Source organism: Leucoraja erinacea, chromosome 22 (assembly GCF_028641065.1).
Source record: "Leucoraja erinacea ecotype New England chromosome 22, Leri_hhj_1, whole genome shotgun sequence".
NCBI lineage: Eukaryota > Metazoa > Chordata > Chondrichthyes > Rajiformes > Rajidae > Leucoraja > Leucoraja erinaceus.
This window is the reverse complement of record NC_073398.1, coordinates 21,564,182-21,579,249: the sequence shown is the minus strand read 5'-3', so window position 1 is coordinate 21,579,249 and position 15,068 is coordinate 21,564,182. Positions and strand designations below refer to the sequence as shown.

Genomic DNA, 15,068 nt, shown 5'->3' with positions numbered 1-15,068 from the left:
CATCTCTGGAAAGAAGCAATGGGTGATGTTTCAGGTCTGAAGAAGGGTCCCCGGTCCGAAACGTCACCTCAGGAGATGCTGCCTGTCCCGCTGAGTTACTCCAGCATTTTGTGTCTATTTTCGAGGGTCCAATGATGATCTGCGCACCATCAGCAGAGAGATCTCATCCTTCTAATTCCATACCACACCATTCACATTTAGTGAAAAAGTAAACCACCATTTCTAGCTGAGGAATGGAACTCAAGATCACATCAAATTGCTCTGCTTTCATCTAACTGCATATGCATCAACAATATCAATTAACAGGAGGCACAAGGAACTGCAGATGTTGGAATCTTGAGCAAAAAACAAACTCAGCGGTCAGGGAGCATCAGTGGAGGAAGTAGACAGGTGACGTTTTGGGTCGGGACCCTGCCTCAGATCCTCCTTAAGTCTGAAGAAGTGTCTCAACCCTTAACATCATCTGTCAATTTCCCTCCACAGATCCTGCCTGGCCCTCTGAGGGCCTCCAGCACTTTGATTGTTTACATCTGTTAATTGTTCTTCCCACAGCATCAGTGAAACTCGTGTTCAATGTAGGGAGTCAAAGTGGATTGGTGGTCTTTGCAGTGTTTATCTATGAATCAACGAGCCCCTTCCTGCATCTGCCTAATGCAGCAATGTTCCCTTCAGTTCTTGCAGGGAAGGCTACAATTGCACAGAGTAGATGCTCCTGACATAACAATAGAGATGTGGGCTGTATTGCATTTCACAATAGTTTGCTTTCATTAAATAATGAATGAGACAGCATTAAATGACAACAGTTCCGTGCACAGAAGACCCCAGGACATTACCATCCATGCAGCATGCATCAAGATATGATCCGGCAAGCAGGTCACAACACATTCCGATAAATGTGTGGTCATGGGAAAAAAAAAAATTAAAGTCAGAAGCAATTATACAAAGGCAGCTTAGACAGCAACAAAATAACACTGATGAATTACAGAGGAAGATACTGGGCCACTTTATAATGACTCTTGGCCAAACATAAACCAAAAGCCGATGTGGGCTGGATACGTCTGATCAAATTAAGTCTGGAATTTTGTGTCAATAAGTCTGATCAAATTATTTTATTGTACTTTGTTAAGCACCAATGTAAATAATGGGCTGAATCTTCCCGGTTATAGACAGCACTTCCAAAACATCTTCCCAGACCTGCATGAACACATTGCAAGTCTTAGATGCCTCAGCCTCTCTCACTCCACTGTGCAACTGGACTCCATGTCACAGAGAAATTGCCTCTCTGATCCCAAACCTATTACATATGGCGTTAGTTTGGTCTTTCATTTTAATGGTGGTTTTTGAACAATAAAATGTGGTAGATAATTATATTTATATTACGTAACTCTTATTTTGTTTTATGTATTTCAAATTATTTTCCATTAAATGTTTTAAGGTGATTTAATGAACATTAAAAAAAATGTTTTCAATTTCCTCTGAATATCTGAATAGCAAAGCTATCTATTAAACAGTCTGAAGAGAGCACTCGGCCTGAAACATTACCTATTGAGAGATGCTGCCTGACCCACTGAGTTACTCCAGCATTGTGTGTCTATCTTCAGTTTAAACCAGCATCTGCAGTTCCTTCCTACACAGCAAAGCTTTGTCCTCAGCTTCAGCTTCCTCCTCACCTGAGCAAAGGTGTATGCGAGTGGGAGATGACTGTAGCCTGGGGTGTTACGTGAGGGATAACAGTGGGTATACTCCGGTGTGCATTTATATCAGACAAAGCATGGAGAAAGTTGGGTTAAGCTGAGAGAGAACCCTAATAACATGCAGTTCCAATTCACATCCCATTTGCAGCTATCCACTGCTGTTCACTGCACTGCACTGCATTGACACCGTGTGAAACATAATATGGCCAATTTGGCAGAAACAAGCAGTTTAGAGCAAAACTGCAGATCAGTGCTACTGCATAATAATAACATCCTGTCAGCCACTTCAATGTGGCTTAGGATAGGACGGGATGTCTGCTTTAATGTACGATTCATAAAAAAGAAAGGGTAATGTGGTTCTGGATCTTTGGAAGTGGATAAATCACCAGGTACGGATGAACAGTACCTGAGGGTACTAAAAAAAATCAATTACAAAAGCTTGATCACCATTTTTCTTTCCAATGATCCTTAGCCAGAGAATTGCTGGCAAAAGATTAAAAGAATCTTGTTGTAAAAAGAGAGGAAGTAAGAAACTGAGTAATTATTAGTGGAATCAATACTGAGGGATAGCAGAAATTTTTTCATTTAAAAAGATCCAGATTTGTTTTAAAATAAAGGCATGGACGTATTGTTCGCACATGTTCGGATATAAAACAATCAAGAGAAAATGACTTCACCCCTGGTCATCCTTAAGCTGGTTCTATATTAGTCCACTGCTTATTTTTCTTATTCCACCCCACAGTATAACTACAGAGTATGTCACGTCTGGTGAAGATTTGATCGATCCTCTGCAATCTTTAGAACAATGCATTTAATCCGGTAGGCGGCGCGGCTCTGGCCAGCAGCGGCCTCTGCAGCCTGTCCGCGTTTTATTATTTTTTGTCTGTGTTTTTATGTAGTTTTTGTTATTTTATGTTGGGGTGTGTGTGTGGGGGGATGGGGGTGGGGGGGTGGGAGGGGGGGGGGAAACATTTTGAATCTCTCCCTGCACTGGAGACCCGACCTTTTCTCGTCGGGTCTCAGGTGTCGTTGAGGCCGCAACGAGGAGCGGCCTCCAACGGGAAGAAGCCGGGGACTCTGGTGCCGACTCACCGTTGCCGTCGCGGAGCTGGCCGAGACCGGAGCGGGTGGAGCGGTGGAGGAGCGCTGCTGCTGCTGCTGCCACTGCCGCTGCTGCTGCTGATGCGCTGAGGCTGCTGATGCGAACTGCTACTTCAGGTCTGCGGACGGCGGCACCGGGAGCCCGCGGATCCCTGGAGGGAGACCGCTTTTCGGGGCTCCTGCAACGGCGAATTCTCCCGCCCGTGTTGCGGGGTTGAAGAGCTCCTGGAGCGGGGCCTGACACCACTGCCCCGCGCGGCTGGAATGGCCGCGGGACAATCGCCATCGCCAGCCGGGGGCTTTGACTTTGACTCTGACATCGGGGGGGGGAGAGTGCAGTGGAGAGATAAGTTTTTTTGGCCTTCCATCACAGCTATGTGATGGATGTTTATGTAAAATGTAATTATGTTGTGTCTGGGGTCTATTTGTGTGTAATGTATGGCTGCAGAAACGGCATTTCGTTTGGACCTCCAGGGGTCCAAATGACAATTAAATTGACTCTTGACTCTTGACTCTTGATTTAAGAAGTCCATCTTTCAGGGGGTTTCAACTGGATTACATGTTGAAATATTTAGTGAGATTTTTGAGGCACAGGTTTTGGTACAGGCAGACAACATTTCAGGTCAGTCTGGACACTCCACGAGACCCGAAACGTCATCTGTCCATTTCCCTCCACACATGCTGCCTCACCCGCTGATTTCTTCCAGCAGTTTGTTTTTGCTCAAGATTCCAGCATCTGCGGCCTCTTGTGTCTTCATAAGTTTTCATGCCTAAAATTTAGTCTCGGGAAGAGGAGCCTCCAACCTTTCCATGGCAACTGGAGTGGGGAAAGAATAGTGAAAACTAGATTTGGAAATACATAGAGGTTAAAATGTGCGTTTGGCTACTGGCTTTGACATGAAGTGAGTGTTGGATAAATGTTTTATTCACTTTTACACATTCAACTCCAAATGGACTGAATATCACGAGATGTTTGCAGCCACTTGCAATCATCTATTGGTAAATGAATTTAATGCCCATTACAGTTTATTTTTTAGTTAATATGAAATTCCTAAATGAGTGAGTTCCATGGCAGGAGCCTCCAGTGCATTATCAGAAATGTATTGCAGATTCCTCAGCATCTTCCACTGTACTTCAGTTAATCAATGATAACATCAAAAAGGTATCAACAACAGGCAGCAAGCTTATATTGCCATCTTGCACAACACACCCATGCAAGTACTTCAAAGGAACACCTACAGAAAGCCAACACAAACAGCACATCAAAAACAAACTAAATCAATAGAAGATATCACATTAAATGGAAGGATTCAAAGCATTTCAGGTGATAGCATTTAAGTTCCACATGCCCTTGCTCTTTTGCATCAACTTGCACCAAATTTCGTGCAAGTGCTTTGGACTGCAAATGAGTATGACATCGTGATGAATATCTGACAAAGAAATATTGGCACAAGCCTTTATACTAACTTTTCATAGCTACATTTCTTAAATTTCAAGGATAGTAGCATGGTAAATGAGTTTGGAAATATGGTCTGGAAATGCAGATTACAAAATCGTTAATTTTGTTCTCCATACAGAAGAAATGTACCCATTCCATTACTAATTACATTATTTTAAAATGGACAAGCCATATGTGTGTGTGTGTGTGTGTGTGTGTGTGTGTGTGTGTGTGTGTGTGTGTGTGTGTGTGTGTGTGTGAACAGGTAGTAATGTATTCAATAATATTCAGAATGAAAACAAGGTTATTTTGCAGACGATTATCAAGGATGAATGAATAGCTTCAATTCCACTTTCATGGGTACAAATCTGGTTTAAATTTCACCTTTGTTCACAAAAAAATCTGTAAGAATTTACCATTATTGCCGAACTAATTTTATCATATGCTACTAATTCAATAGTTTACACCCTTGGGGCAGTCTCTCTGGCATATGGTTATGAGACAGCACAGTGTAACATGGTTCTGGTTCACAGTTTCCACTCCAGGAACACCTTATTACAATTAGACCATTAGAGATTTTAGGAAATGCAGAACAGGTACTTGTCCACAGGCAGAACAAGTGCAATGTCCACAGATTGTTTATTCAGTGGAACAGGACTTAAGACACCACGGGTGCTCTTTCGAGCATTATCCTTGGGAAGAGTTCACTGATCAGAAGCAGGTAAAGTGGGAAATTAAATAATTCAACATAGGTGATTAAAAACCAGCAATGACGTTAGATGTTGATACATCGTCCAAATGGATCTCTCAAACGGAGAAGAAAAATTTACAATTTAGATATACATGGAGGAAAAAGTGTAGAAATACTTGTTATACATTGAGAACAATTCAAAAGGTAAGGCATTATTTACGTTTTAAAGCAACAGTTAACTCTTTCGTTGCCAAATATACTTGTTTTAACAGTTAGTTGCTGCAGCTTTCCATCTGTTCGAGCGGCATTTACCAGGAAAACGTCATGCTATGGAAAATGACAATGATGGGCTGTCCAAACAAGCCTGCAGCAGAAAAATAACTGTCCATCATTTTATCATCACACAGGGATGTGTGCCCTGGTCATCAGACAAATGCAAGGAATGCATGCAGTGTCCACGGTAAACCATTGACAGCACCTGTCATAGGCAAAACCAACCACTTTTCTATATCTGCAAACCATCCATTGTAATCTTTAATATTAACTTTATTTTTAAGCTCGTACTGTGTCCAAACAGAGCAGCTAAGAGAGCCACTATCTCATATGTTAGCTCTAAACTAATAAAATAGATTAGTTATCATTGAGGCATTTAGAAAGTCATGCTCATATATTGTTTCGGTAGCCAGTATCACTGTTCGGCCCTTGCACATCAGCCTGCCAAACCTCTTTTCCTAAAGCTTCAATCCTGGCAGCTTTGCAGCACCACTGTTATTGTCACCACGTTACCTGTGCCTTCGGATGTCTCTCTCTTAAATTAACCTTTGGGATCTCGACACCAATTGACTGAGGTAATAAAAAAGCAATATTGCTGCGTTATTATAACACCAATCAACATGAAATGTATTTCAATGGCTAAAATGCAGTCCAGTTGTCAATATGGGATGTCTGAGTAAGTCCACATTGATCCTTTGAAATCATCCTCGTTACTGCAAGTATTAATTTTTGTTTTAGTTTAGAGATTCAGCGCGGAAACAGGCCCTTCGGCCCACTGACTCCACACCAACCAGCGATCCCTGCACATTAACACTATCCTACTCACACTAGGGACAATTTACATTTTTACCAAGCCAATTAACCTATGTCTTTGGAGTGTGGGAGATCTCAGAGAAAAGCCACGCAGGTCATGGGGAGAACATACCAAACCTGAGTAATTATATCCCTCAGTATTGAGTAACAATACTGAGGGATAGCAGAAACATTTTCATTTAAAAAAACCCAGATTTGTTTTAAAATAAAGGCATGGACGTGTTGTTCGCACAGGATCACAACTGGGTTTCCGGCGTGATAAGGCAGCAACTCTACCACTGCCCCGCACTTTGTAAAGAGAGTTTGTGAAATTCAGTCACTGCTGCACTGGAGAATAATTAATTTACATTTAAATATGTTTTGCTTTGTATTATAGATATACCTTCATTCTATTCCCATGGAGAATTGGGTTTAAATGTAACACAAACCCAAGATTAATTATCTCTGGCTTGCAAATCAAGTGATTAAATCCTAAAGCTAACAAGACAAGAATGACAAGAATGGGCAAGGAGTGAATGGCCTCCCTATTCCTGCCTTTATTTTTTGTACAAAAAGATTCTCGCAAGATGCCTGACCTGAGACTGTTTTGAACTATTTTTTCAAAGTTGCGAATGACTCCCAATGGCTGAGTTGTAGGCGTCAGTAGTGTGAAAATGATGATAACAGTTCAATACTGCCTCGGAGAGGGTAATTCAGTTGTACAGGCAGAGTAAAAGGGCCAATAAATTAAATATCTTGTATAAAATCAGTGGCACTCTTCCTAGTTCAATGAGACCTTAGTGATAATCAGTGCACATCTCATTACCAACCGTCCAGCCACTAGCTCCTGATTCTTCCCCAAGGACCACTGCCTGAAATTTGCTGAAAGCAATGTTTGCTCCTTCTGCAGACAGAAAAAAAATAACAACTTGCCTAAATCGTGAGGCCCAGGAGCCAATTTTGAACTGAGCTTGGGTCTACTCACTGAGGCAAGTACTGCACCGATATCAGAATCAGGTCCCAGTTTACCAGCCTTGAATGATAATCGTCCTCGATGATAGGATCTCTCTACCTTTGCCATTTTGTCTCAACACACTTTACAGGTGATCAAAAAAAGTTTCACTTGCCAAGAGGTTACTGGATCCTGCCATTGATTAAGGTTTGTTAACATGCTGAGGTATAAAATGTCCTATCAAACTTCTGATTGTGCTCCAAAGTCGATCATTATTGCAAGTTTTTAAGAAAAGACTGCCCCAAAAAGATGGAAGAATGGTGGGCATTCTGCAATGAAATTCTACCACTTCGCAACTAAAAAGTTGAAGGTATCGATTGTTAACAAAGAAAGAGACATATATTTTCAGTGGCATTATTACAATTAGTAGGGTTGTATAGATGAATGAGGGGAAAAGAAAAAAAAAAAAATCAACATTCCAGAGTAATTGAAATGTTGAAAGTGTTTGCTTGTAGTTCTGGACCACAAACCATCATTTGCATCAAACAGAATGCTAACCATCTACTCACTTTAAAATTACCCGGCAACTGCCTAACTTACAGCATCTTTAACAAACCAATGTAAGTACAAACATATTCAACATATATCTAGAACATTCAGTATGCTTATTTTCTAATTCCAATGATGAACATTAACATTGTTTGCAACTTAAGAATTGAACATTTTCAAGCAAAGTTGTCCAATCAAGTTTAAATTGAGATGAAGATTGCCATTTGAAAAGTAAACACACAGTTTATGATGTAATTGAATTGTTGAAATGTCAGGTTACTTCTATTTCTATCTCCGGATCACACATCTTTGCCCTGACTGTTCAGAACTAAATGGCAAATAGAGTTGGCCCCATGTTTCCATTCATTTGGCAGTGAGGAGGAACCCCCCCCCCACCTCCCCCTTATTCAATTGATCATCTCTTTAAATAATCTCTTAAAAATAAAGATCAGACGAAAAAAGTGTTTACAACTGTGTTTCTGGGCAAAATTTGTAACTTTAGCTGCTTCTTTAGAAATGGTTGTGATAATTGCTGTAGAATTGTTTGAGTTAATTGATTTTATCTTTGTACTGCATTTAATTCACATTGTTATTTATGAGGGAGCTTTTTTCTTTGTATATTGACGAGAAAAGGAAATGGAGTACAGAGTGGTTTAATGACCTCAAAAGTTTGGCAAGGATAGATTGAAATTGTAATTTAGTCTCATTAACCATTTAGTATTGAACACTCGATTTATCAACACTTCTACATAACACATCTGCACGCTCACACAAAACATACGATGTTGATTTACAAACACACGAGTCAGGAAAATTAATTCCACTTATCAAGGTTGGAATGTTTAAACAGCAGAATATTGCACAGAGAAAATAAATGTTGGTTTAATTCATCTCCAACATTTATTGTTAATTTCTGCCTCCGGCTTAATCGGTGCTCATAAACTTGTTGGCTTAATGCCTGAAATAATGGAAACAGAACCTGGGGGAGTGGTGGTGGAGCTCACCCCACTCAATATAGTTTGATCGTGTGATTGTAGAGGTCATGGATTAAACAAACAATGTATAAACTCTATAGAAATCTAAAATAGACTTTGATAGCTGTATCGGAACTACTGACTAATCATAGGGATTGAAATTTGCCTTGAAAACACAGCAACTCATTTTTGTAAAATGAAAGTTAGAAGATTTTATGAATCAGGCATTAATGAAGTCCGCATAATTAATTCATAACAAATAGTTTGTTTCGTGAATGTCACCTTTTTTTTGGTGTATTAGTGGGTTCATATTTCATTAACATGCCTTGCCATGGTCAGGCACTGACACTCGTGATCTGGAAGTCTAAGAACAGACTGATGTTTTGTCCTCCCCTTCAATTCATCTGCTTCTCAATCTGGATTGCTGATTCTTTTTAACTGTTTAAATTTCCATTGTAAAAGCCAATGAGCACATTTTAAACACTTTTAATGGTTGCAAGAACCAGAACTCCCAGTGAATGTATTTATTTATTATTTTTATAACAATAGACAAAAGGTGCAGCAGCAGGCCATTCGGCCCTTCGAGCCAGCACCGCCATTCAGTGTGACCATGGCTGATCATCCCCATTTAACATAAAGGACACATGAATTACTGCCGTTGCCTGAAGCTTGCATTATTCAAATATTCATTATTCAGCTTATCCTTAAATAAAAGGTATTGCAACCATCAACAATCAGACCATGCCCTATACCATACCCCAGTGCAGTGCACTGAGCTCCAAACTTGAACACAATTCTAAAAGTATAAATATATTCAAAGAATGAGAGGTCTTGGCAGAATGTCACAGGTTTTGTTTATACTGACAGAAACAGTTTAGATTAAATGTTGAATATGTAATTGGACCCAATTTGAACTGCTCATTAACTCCCTATAATTCAGACCTAACTTGAAAATGATGAAAATATAATTGGCTCACATTTTACATTCGGAATAATGTGCCGTCATGACACCGTGGAACTGACAGCAAGTTCGGGGGACTGTGTGTATGTGGAGTTCAACCCAGAAATCCCAAAGCTGCTGTCAGCAATGAAGTGTTTCTCTGTAGACTAGCTCTTCTTCAACAGTCCCCACTGCAATCAGTGTCCCGGTATTTAGCAATGGTCCCTGTCAATTAGCCTGAAAAAGTTATGTTTTCTTGCATGAGCTGGGATTTTTACTGATATACTGCTTGGCAATTTTGTCTTGCTCCCAAGAAATTAATTTCATGTCTATGCAGATTAGCATTCCATCAAATTTATTTCACAGATTATAATTATATAATCTTAAAGAATGAGAGTTGTACCTTAATCTAACGTGCACGTTCATTTTTTTATTTTACACACTCAAAGTGCTCAAAGTGTGAGTCAAATATTGTGCTTTTTCCTTCCTGCTGTGCTGCCTGTGCAAAATCTTCAACATATTTAATCACACGGTCGGCTTCATGGCATCATAATTACAGTTGGGGGAAAGAGAAATTGGTGCCGTAGCAATCACGAGATCTGTGATTTTAGCAGCGGGTGCAGTCACTTTGCCACTGCTTGCAAAATTAATGCCTATTTAAATTAAACTCTTCAGGAGCACATGAACAAATACCAGGCAAATTCCAACTACGTGTATGACAAATGTGAAATAATAATAATAATAACATATTTTATATATGCATAAATATAAAATAATATCATATAATTATAGCAATTTAATATTTGCCAAATAAAATTTGAAACTAAAATATTCAAAATATTTAAATGTTTAATGACCACACAAGTGTACTGAGAGAGATTTCTGCTGAAAAATCACTGGTGACCAATTATTTTAAAAAATGTTTCATGCTGTCAAATGTTTTGCAAACAGACCATAAGTGATGGTGGTTCATACATAGGACACATTGAAATAATTTGTGCTGAGTTTGCTTATCAATAGATTTACCATAAAGTATATATTCCAGTGGAATGTCATTTTACAGCGGCTGAAGGATTGTGATTTCAGGATGTTGTATAAACCTCTGATATGGAAATGTGAAAACAGGGTGTGAGAAAATAGGACAGGAGGATATTTGATTAAAAAGCTTGTCCTCATATCTGCAGCAATTTGACAAAGAAGATTAAAGAATGAGCACTGTCTAGGATTTAAGCTTGAACATTTCAGTTTGCCTACTGTATTAAATGCATGACAAATCCATATGAAGCTGGAGGAAAGTGTTGGATGAATTGGCAACATTTCAGATAAATGTAGCTGTAGAAGCAGCCTTGACAGTTTAATTTTCGTTGAGATTGAAAGAGGTGCTGTTGCTCTGGTAACAATTACACGGGGACTTCAAAACTGAAAGGGTGGTGATGTCTGAGGACCGGAATGATGAGAAACAATTCCACACTTTAGACGCCACACAAGTGGTGTTATAAATTGCAACGATGAAAGATTTATTAACTTCCTAAGGTGAGCAAAACAAAATCAGACAAGCAGGTGAAATTACGGTTGACTGCATAAGCCAGAATAATGACTATCTAATAAGCCACTCAATAAGATTCAGAATTTATGGGCAGAATTCTCCAGTGCACACAGCTGATGTTTGTTCAGCGTTTTTTAGCCGTGCTTCCCAATATTAATTTTTCACCGATGAGTTTGGAGCAAGGTGGCATAAAAGGGATAAGTCCTTCCCTGACAGAGATGGACCTTTACCAATTCTTCGTGCATCCATGGGCTTCTGAAGTAGTATTAAAGTGTTTTTTTTTCTATCTCCCAAGTATCAATGCCTGATATCAATCACAGCAGTGGAATTATTTGTGAAACTTACTTTTGTGATGATATATTATTTACCTTTAAGTTTGGCAAATTTCAATCCCTAATTATTACTCTCTTAGGAAAAGCAATCTTTCTATTAAGTATTTCACACACTCAGGCATGCTCACCTCCTTGTATGATATGAACTGGATTAATTTAGGTATATGAATAAATTTCTAGTGAAAAAATAAAATTGAAGCTTTCAAGTCAGTACATAATTCCAGTTACCTCGCTCCACTATTAGTTTGCTAGTTAATGACAGTCAGATGTGTTTACTGTACACTTAACTCTGGAAGGAGTTTCCTTCAGCAGCCTCTCTGACATGTAGCATGACAAGCAAACTGGCAAAACTGCAGAAACACTTCAACATTTCTGTTGGGAATTTTACCAAATGGGGGGGAAAAACTGGCTTTTTTTTTTAAATGTCTTCGTACAATGTCATTTCCACAAAGTTTGTACTCAGTTTTTTCCAATGTATTTGCATCGATTTACCTACTGTATCCGGTGTTCCCATTAGGGCCTGTACATCGGCGAGGCAAAGTGTCGACTTGATTACCATTTTGTTGAATACTTGCATTGGTCCACCAAGGCCTACTGGATCTTCCGGTTGCTAACCACTTTAACTCCCCTTCCAATTCCCACAGAGTCTTGGGCCTCCTCCATTGCCAGAATGAGGCCACACACAAATTAGAACAGAACCTCATATTTTGTTAGGGTAGCTTGCGACCCAACAGTATGAAAGTTAAATTCTCCAACTTTAGGTAACTACTACAAACACCTCCTCCTTCACCCGATCTTTCTCCTTTAACCAGTTGTACAGTTCACAACTATATATCTCTCTTGAGCTCAGACTGTCACTAGCAAACAATCAGCCTATCAGGGAACCTCCTTTGCCTGAGGTCAGCTGTTGTCGGCCCCAAATTGTGCTGCTTTTTGTCTTACTTCCAGTCCCCCCCCCCCCCCCACTACATTCACTCTGATGAAAGGTCCCGACCAGAAACGCTACCTATCCATTTTCTCTAGAGATGCTGCCTGACTCGCTGAGTTACTCCAGCACTTTGTGTCTATCTTTGTATTCACCCATGTTCATTTCTGTCCAGTTCAGGACCAGTCTCATCCCTTGAACTCACTCCCCATGTTATCTCAGCGGCCACATTAACCTGCTCTGGCTGTGCAAACAACATACAGGTTTCACTGCTGTGTCTATCCTCGCTAAGCCGAGTGCTCGCAAGCACTGACTCAATCTCAGTTGGTGGATCACGTGGCCTTGTTTCCAGAGTGGCCTGATGGTCTTTATCAAAGACCTTTTCAACTCTTCCTAAATGTCTCCTTTGACAAGAGACATCAAAACACAGTTGAAACTAAGTTAGATAATTTAAAAATCATTGATAAAAAATATAAATTTATTATTTCAAAATATACTTAATAATGTTCTGTCTACTTACCTTTTATTTCCAAGTTAGCAATCTGATTCAAATAACCTCCAGCAAAATATCAGGGGAGTCAGCATTTGACACCCAGAGGACTCCTGGCTTCCACATTGTAACACAACAACACTGTTGTGAGATATGCACAGATTTGCACTGATCTCCACAGATTTACTTTCTTCACATCAGTACAATAGTTAAAACCTTTTATTCCTTATAACTCATATTCCTATTATTTACGCAGAATAAAACTTCCACAAAAGTGTTAAGTTCCATTCATCTTTATATTCTGCACATATCATTTATCATGTTTGCCTTGATATTATACAATATAGCACAGAGTGGTTAATTGAGAATATCCAAAATATATCAGAAGGTACTATTCTGATAAGATTAATTGGAAAAAGAACCAGTTAGAAACAAGTAGAGCATACATTTCTAAATAGGTTAAACTATTATCATTACAGAGGTGCCACATTATTAATAATCGCGGCTTATACATAATACAGTCATCTTCACAATTAACTCAGCACGTTCAGCTGGATATTTTACGAGAACAAGATCACATTATTGCCCTGCTTCCAAAATTCCACCCAGCATCAAACTAGGCTAATAGGCAATTACACAGAAGTTGCATTAAATAATTTTGACAGATGAAGGCCAATTCAAAGTAAAGGTGCAAATGTGGTCATTTTCTTTTTGCAGCCAACTAAATACCTGTTCAAATAAAAATGGAACCTAATCTTGGCTATTTAAATCTAAATGGTCTCTATGACCCCTGATACTTATATTAATCATTGTGTGGTTAAGAGTATTTGGCACAAATCTAAATCAAATCACCAGGTTATACCCTCAAGTAAAGCACAATAAAAATGTAATCTCATGTTGTTGTATTACAATTATGTTCCAATGTTACAAAAAAAATATTTTAGTGTCAAAGGGTTATCACAGTCACACAATAGTTATTGATCTGAATAGCAAGTGGTGAGTGTCAAATAACCAAAATCAATAAATATCTAGCATGCTACCATTTTAATGATTTCATTACAAGTCACTGTCTTCTTAAAAGCCTGAGCTAGAAGGTTCTCATGCATTTGCAATGAGAATATATTTAATTTTAAAGTAACTCACCTTAGGCTGAAGATTTGGATGAAGCAATACATAACCATTAGGATCGATTGCAAAATAGTATCCATTAGGCCCAAGCTGTTGTAACAGTAAAAATACTTTTATAATTCAATATCATGGATTTTATGCAAATTTAAAGAAAATATTTAAATTACTGTAATGTTATTCAACAAAAAATGCAGATTTACATTTCATTAGTATACAGTGGTACGTTACTAGTGTGCAAGCATACACTTTCAGAAGATTATAGCTGAACTTCTGGATGTTTAGACTGTCTTTATGCCAATGTGGTATAACTATAATTAAGTATAATTACCTATCAAATTTAAAGTAATTAGTGCACATTCAGTATGCGAGCAAAGCCGACTCTGAATTATAACGGCAAATCCATTAAACATTTGATATAATTTTCAAGTGAAGTATTTTAAACGTTGAATTAGCTATTCTATTCATTACTTGAACCATTTACTGATGTAAACCTACTCTGAAGATAATGCAATTATATTTTCTTCAGAAGCATCAACATGTAGCCCACTGGATAGAAGGTCTGTGTATAAAGCAGAAACTCGCAGATACAATGTATAAAACAGGCAGCAAGACAATGATCATGGGCAGGAAACCTGATCCATTATGGACTAAATACTCTGGTCAATGGTGAGGCACCTATGCTCACCATTAGGTCCGCATTTATCAGATGTAATTTCCTAGCCAATAGCTCCTCATCCCATTCCCTACCATGGATGGGCCTGCTGTGGCAGGTGGGATGGGGGATAATGGAAACAGTGTGGTGAGAATGGGGCAAGTTGCAGAGTAAAGGCCACCAAATTGCTGGACAATATGACAAAAACTGGACTATTAAACCACATCCCTGGCTCAGACATGATTCTTCCATCAAGATCATCCAGGAATAAGCAAAATAACTCTTTTTTCAATGATTAGTTTCCAAACACCGGAAACGAAAACAAATGTTTAAATAAATTCAATGAAAAATAAAGTATATGAGTTAAGAACTACTTTAGTCCATTGGAGACCATTGAACTGATGGAGGATGCTGTTCCTACAGTAGGAACCAGCTGCCAGATTCTCTAATGTTAGCGCTGGGGAATTGCCAAGACTTGGCCACAGTCCAGGAATGATTGGCAACTAACAACCAGGAAGTTTGGGGCTTGCACATTCAAACATGCAAATCCAAAATTTGCTGGCACTTACCCACTTCTGCACAGGGGACAGC

At 39.0% G+C, this 15,068-nt stretch overlaps 1 protein-coding gene across 8 annotated transcripts in view; it reads right to left on the bottom strand.

The window, feature by feature from the left end:
* The window catches only part of LOC129707784 (voltage-dependent calcium channel subunit alpha-2/delta-1), a 492,487-nt gene that overhangs the window by 91,285 nt on the left and 386,134 nt on the right, over nt 1-15,068 (bottom strand). For 5 of the 8 annotated variants that reach the window (XM_055653087.1, XM_055653090.1, XM_055653088.1 and 2 more), the window contains one exon: nt 13,841-13,915. In XM_055653087.1, coding sequence (XP_055509062.1) covers nt 13,841-13,915 — 75 coding nt within the window. Of the gene's footprint in view, nt 1-5,710; nt 5,768-11,410; nt 11,459-13,840; nt 13,916-15,068 lie in introns of all 8 variants that reach the window. The other 3 variants (XM_055653085.1, XM_055653091.1, XM_055653086.1) reach the window with 2 other exon arrangements.